Source organism: Prunus avium, chromosome 8 (genome assembly GCF_965620075.1).
Source record: "Prunus avium chromosome 8, drPruAviu1.hap1.1, whole genome shotgun sequence".
NCBI lineage: Eukaryota > Viridiplantae > Streptophyta > Magnoliopsida > Rosales > Rosaceae > Prunus > Prunus avium.
The window spans coordinates 33,523,683-33,539,764 of NC_142291.1; the positions used below are offsets into that span (position 1 = coordinate 33,523,683).

The window sequence follows — 16,082 nt, forward strand, 5'->3', positions numbered from 1 at the left end:
TTTATTTTTATTTTTTTAATGTAAAAAAAGTGAATTTACCATATTATCCTCATTTAATTAATAATTTCAATTATTAATGTTTGAATTAACTAAGGGCATTTTTTGGTATTTTGAATGTTTCACTATTCTCTGCCTTTTGCTTTATGTATATAGATCTTTTTAAGCGATTAATTTAACCCTTATGATCAAGAGAAAAGTGATTAACCAGTTATGTATCTTTTACACCTCCAGAGTACTTACATTATAAATGTTCAAAAGATAGATAAATCTACCAAAAGAGAAAAGAAAAAAAAAACATGTGCTAAAGCATATTCTTTATGGTATTATAAATTATATCAAATATAATAAATCAATAATATATTATAGTTCATTTAGACTGATTTGCAAAAGGTCAAAATCGCAACTGAACCAAACTATTACGGCTATATTTGATTTTGAACCGTTTGAATTTTTTCTTCATAAAAATAAAACAAACCAAATCGACCATTACGGTTTGCATAAGTCACTTTAGCCGATTCGGCCAAATTGATGTCCACCCATAATTATATCACTAAAGACATCTAACGAGAAGGAGTTTGGTATGAGAATAATAATTTGGGTATGGTGGGTTTTTGTGTGGTACTCGACATGCTAGATACATACCTATCGAAGAGGCCACGACTTGAAGGATCTCGCACAAATCCGACATGACAGTGAGCCAGTGACACCACCAACTTATACATTTTCTCACCCACACCTAAGGACGCAAGTTGGATGGAAATTCCGATTCCGACTTGTAAATTTCTAAATTTGGCTAGTCTAAATTAATTCCGACATTTGAAAGTTCCGAAATTCAAAAATGTTGAAAAATAAAATTGGATTGGAATTGGAATGTATTTTAAGATCATGTAACTTCCGAATTCCAAAATATATTGTGGCTTCATGCTTAAGATTACACTTAATAACTAATTTCATGTTTAACTAAATATGACTCAATGACTAAATAGACATAGACAAGTATTTTCATAAGAGATAACAACATATAATAGTTTTTCGAGTTTTTTGTACAAGTCTTCAATTTTAAGCTTTCAAATCGTTGGGTCTATCTATGTGGGCATTGCTTGTATTAAAATTCTGTTTTGTAATATTTTGAGCTTTTATGTCTTATGGGCCTTGCTTCAAACTCTTGTAACGAATGGAGTTTGCCTTGACCAAAAAAATAAAAAATAAAAATGGTTGGACATGTTTAAAATTTTAACCATTTGTAAGTTTCCAATTTTTTTTGTAACAGAATTGGAAAATAATTTTCATTCCAAAATATTTTGGATGATTCCGATCCGTCCGAAGACCAGTCATACCTACACGAAAGAGGCCACGACCAATTTGCTACTTGGCCTTTCACAAAATAAACAAATAATTAATGAAAATAAAATAAGAACGAATATTTGTATAAAGGTCTCCTTTCCTTTATTTTTATTCTTGCAGTCACTTTTTTAGGGTTTCATTCCCCCATTTCCTTCACTCTTTCCTTCACTTCGTCTCTCTAATCGAAATCGAACTGGAATTTCAATCCAAAATCACTATTTAATTCAATCAATTTTGTCTTCGAATAATACAGGTTCGCGTTCAATTGGGGATTTCTAGGCTTTATTTGTTCGAAAAATTTGATAGAGTGAACAATCTAGGGTTTCGGATTTGGGGTTTTGCTCCAGCTGAGCTGAATTTCGCAAAGATTTGATCTTTTCTCCCCTTAGGATTCTCAATTTTGATGCAGGGGACAATCGGATCCGGTATGGTGTGATCGCCGCTCCGTGGCGAGCGAGTGAAACGAAATTTGGGGGTTGGGGTTCTTGTATGGAAACTCGGAGCCGGAAGCGGGCGGAGGCCACCTCAGCAGCCCCTTCTTCTTCATCGTCTGGTCGTACCACTCGTTCATACAAGCGCACTCGTCTCTCTGCTTCTTCTTTCTCTTCTGTTAACCCCGCGCCGATCACGACCCGCTCTCGCGCCTCTCGGACCCAAACTGAACCCGCGCCCGCACCCATGGACCCCACCAATGAATCGTCTGGCTCGCGTGGTCGCCGCAACAAGAGTTCTGATAAGGATGGCTCCGATAAAGGCAAGGAGAAGGAGCACGAGGTTAGGGTTAGGGATAGGGAGAGGGAAAGGGAGAGGGAGAGGGAGAGGGAGAGAGAAGCTGAGCGGAACCTAGGGTTGAATATGGATGGAGGGGGAAATGGTGATGACGATGACAATGATAGCGAAGGCGGTGTTGGGATTTTGCACCAGAACTTGACTTCCGCGAGTAGTGCCCTTCAAGGGCTTCTTAGGAAAATCGGTGCCGGATTGGATGATCTTCTTCCGTCTTCGGCTATGGGTTCAGCTTCATCTTCGCACCAGAGCGGGAGACTCAAGAAGATTCTATCTGGGTTAAGAGCTGATGGGGAAGAAGGGAAGCAGGTTGAGGCTTTGACTCAGCTCTGTGAAATGCTTTCCATTGGTACCGAGGAGTCACTGAGCACGTTTTCAGTTGATTCGTTTGTGCCTGTGCTTGTGAGTTTGCTTAATCATGAGAGCAATCCCGATATTATGCTCCTTGCAGCTAGAGCACTCACCCATCTCTGTGATGTGCTTCCGTCTTCTTGCGCTGCCGTTGTCCATTATGGTGCTGTTTCTTGCTTCTGTGCAAGGTTGTTAACGATAGAGTACATGGACTTGGCTGAACAGGTTAGTATGTGTTCTGCATTAATTAATTTGATGAGAATGAAATGAAAATGGGTATTGGTATTTACTCAGAGGTTTTAATGTTGTGCATTTTTTAGATATACTTCGTCGGTACTGATATTTTTGGTTGTTATGATGTAAACAGTCACTTCAAGCTCTGAAGAAAATATCTCAGGAACACCCAACTGCCTGCCTACGAGCTGGTGCTCTTATGGCAGTCCTTTCTTATCTGGATTTTTTCTCTACAGGAGTCCAGGTGATCCAGCTAACCAATTTAGTTTATAACTTATTAGGTATGCTGAGAGAAAAATTTACTTTCCCTTTGGATTTTATTCAACTGTTATATTTCAGCGTGTGGCATTATCAACTGCTGCGAATATGTGCAAGAAACTTCCTTCAGATGCAGCTGACTTTGTGATGGAAGCTGTCCCATTGTTGACAAACCTTCTGCAGTATCATGATGCAAAGGTATGCTTATCTTTTCTGAGTTTCCATTTTAAAACCAGCACAACTGCTTTCTTGTTTTCATTTCCTTTGCATGATGTGCTCTTTGTTATTATTGTAGGTTTTGGAGCATGCTTCTGTATGTCTGACACGAATTGCTGAAGCATTTGCGTCATCTCCTGACAAACTTGATGAATTATGTAACCATGGGTTAGTTACTCAATCTGCCTCCCTTATTTCCACCAGCAATTCTGGAGGTGGACAGTCATCTCTGAGTACACCTACTTATACCGTAAGTCCAATTCCCAATTTGTTTTTTTCAAATTTCGATGCTTGAACATAAGCATAAGCACGCAATCTATGTACAAGAGGGTTCCAATTTTGACTTGCAAACCATACAGGGCTTAATCCGACTACTTTCAACCTGTGCAAGTGGCTCCCCTTTAGGTTCCAAAACTTTGCTGCTTCTTGGGATCAGTGGCATTCTTAAAGATGTACTTTCAGGTTCTGGAATTTCTTCTAACACATCAGTTTCTCCTGCTTTAAGTAGACCACCAGAACAGGTAATTACAGTTTCATTTAGAGTTTCTCATTGTACCGTCTCAGTTTAATTATTTTGCTATTTTAGCAAATTGAAAAGTTCTGTATTGATCTGAGTCTGTTCCTACCTTGAAACTGTGAGCTATTTATTAGATCTGAAAGTTAATATATTTTCTGCATGCGTATAAGTTTATGAGATTGAACCTGATGAATTTGAGTTGGGGTGAAAATGGTGTCGACAGTACTGTTATTTATTATTATTATTTTGAATTGGGCTATTGTATGTTCTTTCATGGGGAGTTCATCCATGAGAGAGCATCGATGCAGGGTTTGCAACCTCATGGTGTGTTAGGACATCTAGACCCACATGAGACTTTATTGTACCTCTGATTCATGATTGGTTTCTTTATATAATTCCAATGCGAATTTATTTGACTACCCATTGCGTGGCTCGGTTCTTTGAACAGTAACAGCTAGACAGCAGTAAAATCGGATGGTTTATAATTTTGATGGGGGTTCCAAATTGTTAGCATAAAGCTTATTGTTCAATTGTGCCATTTTTTTACACCTTGCAACTTTATTCTTATTTTTTATTCCACTGCCTAGATTTTCGAGATTGTCAATCTGGCAAATGAGCTACTTCCTCCATTACCACAAGGGACCATCTCCATTCCATCCAACATCAATTTATTTATGAAAGGACCTGTTGTGAAAAAGGCATCTGCTAGTGGTTCTGGGAAACAAGAAGACACCAACGGAAATGGTCCTGAGATTTCAGCTCGTGAGAAATTACTGAATGAGCAACCTGGGCTTCTTCAGCAATTTGGAATGGATCTCCTTCCTGTTCTAATACAGGTCAGTTGTTAGCACTCAGCTGAGTTATAGTTTGTTAGTTGTTGTAGTTGATAAATGATTTTTGTATACCATCTCAACAGATTTATGGTTCTAGCGTTAATGGCCCTGTTCGCCACAAATGTCTATCAGTCATTGGGAAATTAATGTACTTCAGCTCTGCAGAGATGATACAGTCTTTATTAAGTGTGACAAATATTTCAAGGTATCCGTATGTCTTAACCAGATCTCTTGATATGCTGATTGTTTGCTAGTACAGTTACTAACTTGTACATTATAAATGATTCTATAGTTTCTTAGCTGGTGTTTTAGCATGGAAAGATCCACATGTCTTGGTTCCTGCTCTCCAAATTGCCGAGATACTCATGGAGAAGCTTCCCAATACTTTTGCCAAGGTGTTTATCAGAGAAGGTGTGGTTCATGCAGTGGACCAACTTATCTTACCTGGTACTCCAAATTCAGTTCCTGCCCAAGTATCTTCTGCTGAAAAGGATAGTGATCCTGTGCCCGGAACATCATCACGTTCTAGGCGTTATAGACGACGCAACAGTAACCCAAATACAGATGGAAATTCATTGGAAGAACCTAAGACTCCTGCTTCAGCAAATATTGGTTCACCACCAAGTTCAGTGGAGATTCCTACTGTTAACTCTAGCCTTCGAATGTCTGTCAGTGCATGTGCTAAAGCTTTTAAAGACAAGTATTTCCCATCAGATCCTGGGGCTGTTGAAGTTGGAGTTACAGATGATTTATTACATTTAAAGAATCTCTGCATGAAGTTGAATGCCGGTGTTGATGACCAAAAAACAAAAGCAAAGGGAAAATCAAAAGCTTCTGGGTCTCGCTTGGCTGATAGTTCTGCAAATAAGGAGGAGTACTTGATTGGTGTGGTATCTGAGATGCTATCTGAACTTAGTAAAGGGGATGGTGTATCCACTTTTGAGTTCATTGGTAGTGGTGTTGTTGCAGCTTTGCTGAACTATTTTTCTTGTGGGTACTTCTCCAAGGAGAGAATTTCAGAAGCTAATTTACCCAAGCTTCGTCAACAAGCACTTAGAAGATTTAAGTCATTTGTTGCTGTTGCTCTTCCTTTCAGTATTGATGAAGGAAGAGTAGTACCGATGACTATCCTTGTTCAGAAACTCCAAAATGCTTTGTCCTCCTTGGAGCGTTTCCCTGTCGTGCTGAGTCATTCATCTAGGTCATCCACTGGAAGCGCACGCCTCTCCTCTGGACTTAGTGCATTATCTCAGCCCTTTAAGTTGCGGCTCTGTCGAGCACAAGGAGAAAAGGCTCTCCGAGATTATTCATCGAATGTCGTACTGATTGATCCATTGGCAAGCTTAGCTGCTGTAGAAGAGTTTCTTTGGCCTCGAGTTCAGCGAGGTGAATCTGGTCAGAAGCCTGCTGCATCTGCTGGAAACTCAGAATCTGGAACTACACCTACAGGAGCTGGTGCTTCATCTCTGTCGACTTCAAATCCTGCTCCCACCACTCGTCGTCATTCAACTCGGTCCAGAACATCTGTGAATATCGGAGATGCTGCTAGAAGGGAACCATCACAAGAGAAGAGCACAAGCTCATCAAAAGGGAAGGGTAAAGCTGTTTTGAAGCCTTCTCAGGAGGAAGGAAGAGGCCCTCAAACGAGAAATGCAGCTCGTAGACGAGCAGCTCTTGATAAAGATGTTCAAATGAAACCTGCAAACGGGGACACTACTTCTGAGGTTTGTTGTTGATACCCAAATGATGTCCGAAATCATGAATGAGATACAGTTGGTGTTGAATTATGCAGTTGTTTGGTCAGTTTAGTTCATGCTGACAGACACTTCATGAGTACTCTTTCACCAATCGCTTTCATTGCGTATTTGATAAACTAACTAATAATATTTTATGCTAACTTGCACTAAGAACCCATCTTTCATGTTTAGCATTGGGTTTCTGATATAGATTCAGTTTTCATGCGACCTCAGGGTGTTGTAAAGTAGGGATAGAATTACTAGAAAGTTCTGTTCTTTCAAAACGTCTGGTGGTAGGTTGAAACTAAATCATCCAAACAAGTGTTTATAGGGTATTTGCTGAAACTGAATCCCCTTTTAAGGGAACTTAGAACAGTATGTAGGACAAGGTGGCGCATTAGATTTGGTGTCATTATAATGTAGCCTCACCCTCTCCTCCTAAACTCTACTCTCATAAAGCTAGCATTTCTTTATTTGTGGTGGTGGGATTGGATATCAGATAATTGGCTAACGTTGGTTGGTAGTTACTTCTATAGTCATATGTAATTTATATGGTTTTGTTAATACACTGGACTATTGCTAGTGTACTGTTTTCTTTTCTTCTTTTTGTTTGGTTTGGAGGAATAGATGGTCTAATTACCCCTCCTTTTTACATTTCTATCTGAACGGTAATTTATTTTCCTTTTCTCTGTAGGATGAGGAATTGGATATATCGCCTGTTGAGATTGATGATGCATTGGTTATTGAAGATGATGATATCTCAGATGATGAAGATGATGACCATGATGATGTACGTTGTCTGTGTCTTTAACTTTTTGATTGTACAGGATAGGAGTTATTGGATACTTACCTTGACTATTGTTCTCTTTTGGTATTTTGGGTTGTCTTCAGGTTCTAAGAGACGACTCTCTTCCTGTTTGCATGCCGGATAAAGTGCATGATGTAAAATTGGGAGACTCAGCTGAGGATGCTACTGTGGCTTCAGCAACAAGTGACAGCCAGACTAATCCAGCTTCTGGTTCTAGTAGCAGAGCTGCTACAGTCAGAGGCTCAGATTCTGCTGAGCATAGGAGTAGTAATTCTTATGGTTCAAAGGGTGCAATGTCATTTGCTGCTGCTGCTATGGCTGGGCTTGGATCGGCTAGCAGGGGAATCAGGGGAGGCAGAGATAGACAAGGACGCCCCATTTTTGGTGGTTCTAATGATCCTCCTAAGTTGATTTTTACTTCTGGTGGGAAGCAGCTTAATAGGCATCTGACTATCTATCAGGCCATTCAGAGACAGCTTGTGCAGGATGATGATGATGATGAGCGGTATGCTGGTAGTGATTTCGTATCATCCAGTGATGGTAGCAGGCTGTGGAGTGATATTTACACTATTACATACCAGAGGCCAGACAATCTAGCCGACAGGGCATCTGCTGGAGGAGCAAGTTCTACAACTGCATTGAAATCTGGCAAATCTGGATCTGCTTCCAATTCCAACTCTGACTCACAATTGCACCGAATGTCACTTCTGGATAGCATTTTGCAGGGAGAGCTTCCTTGTGATTTGGAAAAGTCTAATTCTACTTATAATATATTGGCACTATTGCGTGTACTAGAGGGCTTGAATCAGCTTGCACCTCGTCTGAGAGCTCAGATAGTTTCTGACAGTTTTGCTGAGGGGAAAATTTTAAATTTGGATGAGTTGAGTACAGCTGGTGCGAGGGTTTTTCCTGAGGAATTTATTAACAGCAAACTCACTCCCAAATTAGCACGACAAATTCAAGATGCCCTTGCATTGTGTAGTGGGAGTCTTCCCTCTTGGTGTTATCAATTGACAAAAGCATGTCCATTTTTGTTTCCTTTTGAGACTCGAAGACAGTATTTCTATTCAACTGCTTTTGGATTGTCTCGTGCTTTGTACCGTCTTCAGCAGCAGCAGGGTGCTGATGGTCATGGATCAGCAAATGAAAGAGAGGTGAGAGTTGGGAGAATGCAGCGCCAGAAAGTCCGTGTCTCCCGAAACCGGATTTTGGATTCTGCTGCAAAAGTAATGGAGATGTATTCCAGCCAAAAGTCTGTGCTTGAAGTAGAATATTTCGGTGAAGTGGGCACTGGGTTGGGTCCTACACTTGAGTTCTACACACTTTTAAGTCATGACCTCCAAAAAGTTAGGCTTGGCATGTGGAGGTCAAATTCTTCAATGGAGAAAACGTCAATGGATATTGATGGAGATGAACAGAAAGATGGAAAAAGCAATGGTGACATTGTCCAGGCTCCTCTTGGGTTGTTCCCTCGTCCCTGGCCCCTGAATGCCGTTGCCTCTGATGGTAGCCAATTTTCAAAAGTCATAGAGTATTTCCGACTGGTCGGGCGTGTGATGGCAAAGGCTCTTCAAGATGGGCGGCTATTGGACTTACCACTATCAACAGCATTTTATAAACTTTTGCTTGGTCAAGTAAGCCAATGGAAAATATATCCTTTTTCATTTCACCTTGTTGGGTTTAGAGTTATATTTTCTTGCTGTGATCCAATGGTTTTGTTCTATACTTTCATCAACATGGTTCTGATGTAGATATTTAACCTCTATTCTTTCCTCCCTCCCCATCCTTCAGGACCTTGATTTACATGATGTTCTTTCCTTTGATGCTGAGCTTGGAAAGACTTTGCAAGAATTACATAACCTTGTGTGCCGGAAACTATATCTAGAATCTAGCGGTGATAATCGTGATGCCATTGCTGAATTGCGCTTCCGTGGGGCTTCAATTGATGATCTCTGTTTTGATTTTACACTTCCTGGTTATCCAGATTACGTCTTGAAAGCTGGAGATGAAAATGTAAGCAAAAAAAACCTTCTAGTTCATCTGTATTTTCTGAGCCTTTATTTACTTGTTTCAGTTCTTCTGTGCTTGTAAAGACGTCTTTAACATATTGTTCAAAATTCCAGGTTGATATCAATAACTTGGAAGAGTACATATCTTTAGTTGTTGATGCGACAGTGAAGACTGGAATAATGAGGCAAATTGAAGCATTTAGAGCAGGGTTTAATCAGGTTTAGTATATTTTTTTTTAAAATCTGATCTTGACTGAGTTCGTAACCAAATAAAATCGTTGCATTTTGACATTTCCGTATGAGGTATTTGTGCGTGAATTCTTTAAATATCATTGTTATAGTTCTATGTCCTGCTGCAGTTATAATTAGTATGCATTATTTTTTGTATCTTACAACTCTGCAAATGAGTTTCATGCATAGGGAAGGTTTTTTTGGGGAAGCGGGGGGAGGGGGAGAAGTGGAGGAATATGAAAAGACCTTTATTAAATAAAAAAGGGGATCTCCTTTCTGATGTTGAATAACCTCAACTGGTCTTGTAGTAGGTGGCAGGATCATGATTCTTGCTGTAGTTTATTAACTTTTTGGTCTGGTGCTTGCTGTATTTTCATGTTTTAATATCCTTTGTATGTTTTTCTGTACTCTGTGTGAGAATTGTTTGACACTGTCCAATACTTAACTCCTCTTCTCGTGTACTACATGTCTATCAGGTCTTTGACATATTGTCTTTACAAATATTTACTCCACATGAGTTGGACTATCTGCTTTGTGGTCGTAGAGAGTTGTGGGAGGTATTTTTTTTTGGCCTTCACTAATTCACACTATTTTATTTGAAGTGGTGTTATGCTCATTTCATTTATTTCTATTATATGCAGGCGGAGACCCTTGTTGATCACATAAAGTTTGATCATGGATACACTGCCAAGAGCCCTGCAATACTCAATGTAAGTTTTTGTTCTATATTGAAGGTAGTGCTTTGGAGATGAATGATTCTGTTTTTGTCTTATGGGGCCTTGTTTATAATGTTTGTAGTTGCTCGAGATTATGGGAGAGTTCACGCCAGAGCAACAGCGCGCCTTCTGCCAGTTTGTTACTGGTGCACCGAGGCTTCCGCCTGGTGGTTTGGCAGTGCTGAATCCAAAATTGACCATTGTGAGAAAGGTATGGTACAAGTGATTTAGATAGAGGTTTTGAGTGCGATATTCTGAAATTGGGGGTTTTCTTTTTGTGGTGTTTGTAGAATCATGTCAAACAATGACTCTACATTATATATATAGTAAGTAATGTTTTTAGTGGTTGTGCGAATTGGAGAGTGAGTTAATGTTTTGGTGTGTGCAGCATTCTTCGACCGCAAATAATACTGCAGCCAATGGGACTGGGCCTTCGGAGTTGGCGGATGATGATCTGCCAAGTGTCATGACATGCGCAAATTACCTGAAGCTTCCTCCTTACTCTACCAAGGTATTATTCTGTTCGGTTAAATCATCAGCCATTGACATTCTTTATTGCAACATATAATCGCACTCATTCTGGGATTATTATTATTTTGTGCTTTAAACAGGAAGTTATGTTGAAGAAACTATTGTATGCAATCAGTGAAGGGCAAGGATCCTTTGATTTGTCATGAGAGATTTTGGGACTAGCCGTATCGATTCCGTGTATATTAATTACATCAAAACAATTAGGAGTGGTTTTGTCTTTTGGTTGCAATTAAATTAGGTTTAGCCTTGGAATGATATGGTGTTGAAAGTGGCATTCCTACTTCTCTACTCAAATAAGGGCTTCTCATTGGTGCGGTTCTAAACTTAACAACATTGTCTGAGGTAAGTTTTTTGTACGTATTCACATGGGTTAAGGTTGTATAGTTGGCTTTTTTTGGTCCTTTTTTTTTTTTTTTTTTTTTTCATCTCTTCCTCTCTTCCTCTATTGATTTTCACATTTTTATTTAATATTCTTTTATTTTTTCTTATCTGAAATTATTTATTTGTGGTTCTGAAGGGTTAATTGAATTAATTTCAGGTTGGATCGATGCAATTTTAAACTGTAAAGAGAGTTTTCCGAGAGGGCCGTTTCAGCCGCCAGGGATTGTAAATAAATAGGAAATCTTGATCTTCTTTTGTTCTTTTAAATTTCGGTTTTGTTTTCCAATCATATAGGCTGGTAGAATATACACATGTATGGCGTAAAAGTATGAAAGGGGAAACAATCATCTGAAATATTTTTATGCCTTTTATTTCATGCCAATTCTGATTTTGAAATAAATTTGTTACAGTTCCATTTTTCTCTTATGTAAATCTCTCAGTTATGCCTTATATGTGGTGTATATGCTGGTAATTTATCCTATGTCACACGCAAACTTTAGGCATCGTTTGGTGGCTCGGCTTGGACTGTATCGGAGTTGTGCCCTAGTTCTTATGAGCCTCACCCCTCAGCACATCGTATTAATCTTTGGGAAAGCTGTCTTAAAAGAAAAAGTAATTGCTATAACAAAACCAAACCGAACTGCCCTTCTCCATTTATACAATATTCTTTGGTTTTCTTTGGTAATGTAGAGTTTGCCCAAACTGCCCAAATCAAATTGTTCACTAAGAGCCCTTCCGTCCATTTGCCATGGCAAAAGGCGAGGGCTGTTACTATTTACATGAATAGTAACAGCCCTCGTAAAAGGCTTGTTGTGTTCTACCCATTGCCATGGCAAATGGCAAATACTATTCACTTTTAGTTTTTTTTTTTTTTTTTTTTTTTTACCTAAACAATTAATTTGGAGAAGATTTTCGAATAAGATTTTTGGTTCTCACGTGTTAATATTTATTATAAAATTCATATCTCATAATTTGAATGAATTTCTCGGATAAGATTCTCGGTTGCCATGTGTCGATATTTATTATAAAATACAAATCTCAAATTTCAGATAAGATTTTAGGATAAGATTCTCGGGTGCCACATGTCAATATTTATTATAAAATACAAATCTCAGATTTCAGATAAGATTTTCACCTTCTAAAATCGTGCCGCGTGTCATCTCTATCTTCTAAATCTCTCTATAAAACCAGAGGCTCAACTCATACCTCTCACACCATATTTTCTCTATCCTTTCATTTTTCGGATTTTAGATTTCATAGTCCACTCTCAATATCAAACATGAGGAGATGCTTGGAGAGGCAAGAGTGAGAAATTAAAGAAAGAAGGCGTAGATGGGCTGAAGAAAAAATGGAGGAGCAAGAAGATGATGAACAAGTTGCCATAGTAGTGGGTATGCTCGATTTATCAAGGCAAGGCTGCCATCATGGTTCACAGGTCGGCCATGGCCCGAATGTGGACAGACATATGCATTCTCGGGGTAAAAATATTTTGGAAGATTACTTTATCCGAAATTATGTGCACTCTAGTGTTGATTTTTTAGGGCGATATAGAATGCAACCCCATTTGTTCAATAGTCATGCATGATGTTTGCAATTACGATGCATACTTCGTTCAGAAGTGTGATGCTGTTGGGGTTTTGGGGCTTCTTCCGGAGCAAAAGCTTATAGCTGCTTTACGAATGTTGGAGTTTGGTTCATTTACTGATCAGGTGGATGAGATTGCTAGGCTGAGTCAATCCCTGGTATTCAACGATGTGTTGAGATGTCAAGCCCGAATATCACATATGAAATCAACAATACCGTCTATTGGGGTGGGTATTACCTAGCAGACGACATTTACCCGAGGTGGATCACAATTGTCCAAACAATTTCGCATCCTCAATCGGAGAAGGAAAAATTATTTGCTGCCTATCAAGAGGGTTACAGGAAAGATTTGAAAACGTGTTTTGGTATCCTCCAAGCTCGGTGGACAATCATTAGGGGTGCTACTCATATGTTTGATGATGAGGTGCTTCAGAGTATTATGATGACGTGCATCATCCTCCGTAACATGGTTGTAGAAGATGAGTATGATTATGATGCTTCAGACGTTTTCAAACCTGATCTCATGAGCACGACCTTGACAAAAATTTATGAAAGACCCATGGGAGCAAATGGACAACCACTGGAACATGAACCGTTGGTTAGGGACGGTCGTTTCAACAACCGTATGATTGATCGATATACGGAGATGCAATCGTCTTATATTCATGAACGACGTCAAGTTGACTTGATAGAGCACTTATGGGCAGTGCGAGGCAATGACAGTGAATGAAGTCAAGTGAAGATGCTTTGTTTTTAATTTTGCTTTGTGTTGATGTATGCTTTGTTTGTGTTTTGTTTTGAATTATGCTTTGGTTGTGTTTTGTTTTTAATTATGCTTTAGTTTGATGTATGCAATGTGTTGGATAAAAATGTATTTTATTGAATAATTTCTTTATTCACTAAAAGAAAAGCAATACAACTAATTAAGAAATACTACTATTTAAATAAAAGACAAGAAATACTACTAATTAAATAAAAGACAAGAAATACAACTACTTCAATAAAAAAAACAAGCAATACAATTAAATAAAAGACAAGCAATATAACCTAATGGTTTTGATCATTTAACCAATCAGTGTTGCTAGGTCCATCGTCAAGGAAAAGCCTTCTTCTCATAACATCCCTTCGTTCTAGATTCCAAAATGATTTTGATTCAGGGGACATATGGCTTGTATCCATGACCATAGTTTCCCGATCCTTTTTCTCAATATCTTGTTTGCGTATATACTCCTTTTCTCTTGCATATTCTTCAGTCATTGCCTTCTCGTCCGCATATTTTTTCATGTCTAATTCAATTCTCATGGTGCCGTTCAGAGCAATTTGCTCCAAAAATTTTGCAGTATCATTGGTGGAATTACTCCCTCTCTTGGCCTTCGCCGCCTTTCTCCCAATAGGCCTCGGCTCCTTTTGGATTGGTGAGTCTTGACTCATCGGGGAATCCAAAAGCGAATCCGATGCCGTTGAATCATGGAGCGGTGTCTCGTTCAACACAACAGTCAGACCCGTGGGAATAATTTTGAATTTCGAACAATTTTTCATCACCTCCCAACATTGTTGATAGTTGAAAGATTTTCTGCCTTACCCAATGGCACCAAACCACATTTGTGCTTGCATAATCTATTAAAAAAAAAGGCTTATTATCACAAAACGTCCCTAAGGTTTACGAAACTATTAAATTGCATCTTTAATGTATTTTTTGTGTCATTCGTGGTCCTCAAGGTTAGTATGTGTGATCACAAATGGTCCTTGCCATTAGGTTCCGTCAAAAACTCTGTTAGTTTGCTGACATGACATATATATATATATATATATATATATATATATATATATATATCACAAAACATCCCTGAGGTTCACACATCTATCACAAATGGTCCCTGTGAAATTTTTTAATTTTTTAATTTAAAATTCATAAATTTTGGTTTTCTTTTTTATATTATTTAAAAATATATATTGTATTTTAAATACATATGACACTATATTTTGGAAGATGTGGGCTCCACATATATGCCACATCAACAAACTAATGAAGTTTAAAAAATTAAAAAATTAAAAATCGTAAAATTAAAAAATCAAAAAACCATTTATAGAAGGATTTTAACCTTGAGGACCATTTATGAACCCTAAACCCTTTGCTTTTTCATTTTTAAATTATTTTTTAAAACCTCCATTAGTTTGTTGATGTGGCATATATGTGGAGCCCACATCTACAATAATATAGTGTCATGTGTATTTAAAACACAATATATATTTTTAAATAATTTAAAATTCATAAGATTTAAAGAAGAAAACCAAAATTTTATGAATTTCAAATGTAAAAAATTTAAAAAAATTGCAGGGACCATTTGTGATAGTTGCGTGAACCTCATGGATATTTTGTGATCACACATACTAACCTTGAGGACCACGAATGATACAAAAAAAACATTAAGGATGCAATTTGATAGTTTCGTAAACCTTTGGGACGTTTTGTGATATTAAGCCTAAAAAAAATATTGGAAATGCAAGAAACATTTAAAAAATTAGGACATTAAATTTAATAAAATGGAAATTACAAATAATTTACCTCATTGCCAAGATTTTCGCCGCTTTGATAGTTGTCCCTTGCTTTTGCCAACGCATCTCTCCATTTCCCTAACTCTTTATTAAAAAATTTCCACCTACTAGACAAGGCCATTTCCGTATGAGCCGAACCCGATTTTTCACAACATTCGGCATGAATTTTTCTCCACATATGAGAGAATTTCATCTCATTGCCCATGATCGGACAATGACCAACTTGGACCCAACACTCACACAACAGAACATCTTCCATGGTTGTCCACGCTCCTCTGGTTTTGATGGAAGATGCCATAAGATGATGAATAAAAATGAAATTTGAAAGTGAATAAAATTTTGTGTAGAAAGTGAATAATATTAGAAGGAGAAGAAAATGTATGAGGATTTGGTGTTGAAAGTGAAGAATATTGGTAGGTATTTATAGAAAAAAATTCCAAAATTCTTTTTTGGTATTTTTTTAAAAAAATCTTGATTTTTTTTCCAGATTTTTTAAGCAAAAACAAGGGCAGCCATTGGATTTGAGGACAAAACAGGATTGGAGAACCCAGAACGCGTCACAGTGTTTCTAGCCGTTGGCAGAAATCTGGACTGACGCCAACGCATGGAAGTTTAAATTTTTTTTACCGTTGGCGCACATAAGTTTAATTTCTTTTTTATTGTTGGCGTGTGCAATGTATGCACCAACAGTAAAAAAATTGCAAACCTGGGCGCTGACGTCAGCATCCCTCAGGCTAGAGCACGGGCTCGTTTTGCCTATGAGCTAGCCCGATTTCGTGGGACCAACTCCTGCTCGGGTAGCTTAAGCCCGTTGGAAGCCGAAATGAGGCTTGGGCCCCCTCCTGACCTGGCAAGGGCTGCACGGTGGAAGTGCTCTTATGGATTGATTTGATTCGATTAACCTACCAATTTGGTTCATCATTAGACAACGCAATTCAATTCATAGGAAAAATTCATATTTCAAGTTACAATTTTTGAAAATTAAATGTAC

General features: G+C 38.3%; 1 protein-coding gene across 1 annotated transcript; it reads left to right on the plus strand.

Annotated features, from left to right (window-relative positions):
- The first annotated feature begins 1,450 nt into the window (after positions 1-1,450).
- On the plus strand, positions 1,451-11,377 carry KAK (HECT ubiquitin protein ligase family protein KAK). The gene is made up of 18 exons (XM_021954733.2): positions 1,451-2,706; positions 2,849-2,959; positions 3,055-3,171; positions 3,269-3,439; positions 3,549-3,710; positions 4,294-4,542; positions 4,623-4,744; positions 4,832-6,263; positions 6,970-7,065; positions 7,167-8,717; positions 8,875-9,096; positions 9,207-9,311; positions 9,800-9,880; positions 9,965-10,033; positions 10,122-10,250; positions 10,428-10,550; positions 10,651-10,912; positions 11,109-11,377. Exons 1-17 carry the CDS (start codon positions 1,834-1,836, stop codon positions 10,714-10,716), a joined length of 5,679 nt encoding a protein of 1,892 aa, XP_021810425.2. The 5' UTR covers positions 1,451-1,833; the 3' UTR covers positions 10,717-10,912; positions 11,109-11,377.
- The last annotated feature ends 4,705 nt before the right edge of the window (positions 11,378-16,082 follow it).

Coding starts and splice junctions, on each gene's coding strand:
- KAK (XM_021954733.2), top strand. CDS start 1,834: ATGGAAACTCGGAGCCGGAAGCGGGCGGAGGCCACCTCAGCAGCCCCT. Junction 3,440..3,548: donor TGAGTACACCTACTTATACC/GTAAGTCCAATT, acceptor CAAACCATACAG/GGCTTAATCCGACTACTTTC. Junction 6,264..6,969: donor ACGGGGACACTACTTCTGAG/GTTTGTTGTTGA, acceptor TTTTCTCTGTAG/GATGAGGAATTGGATATATC.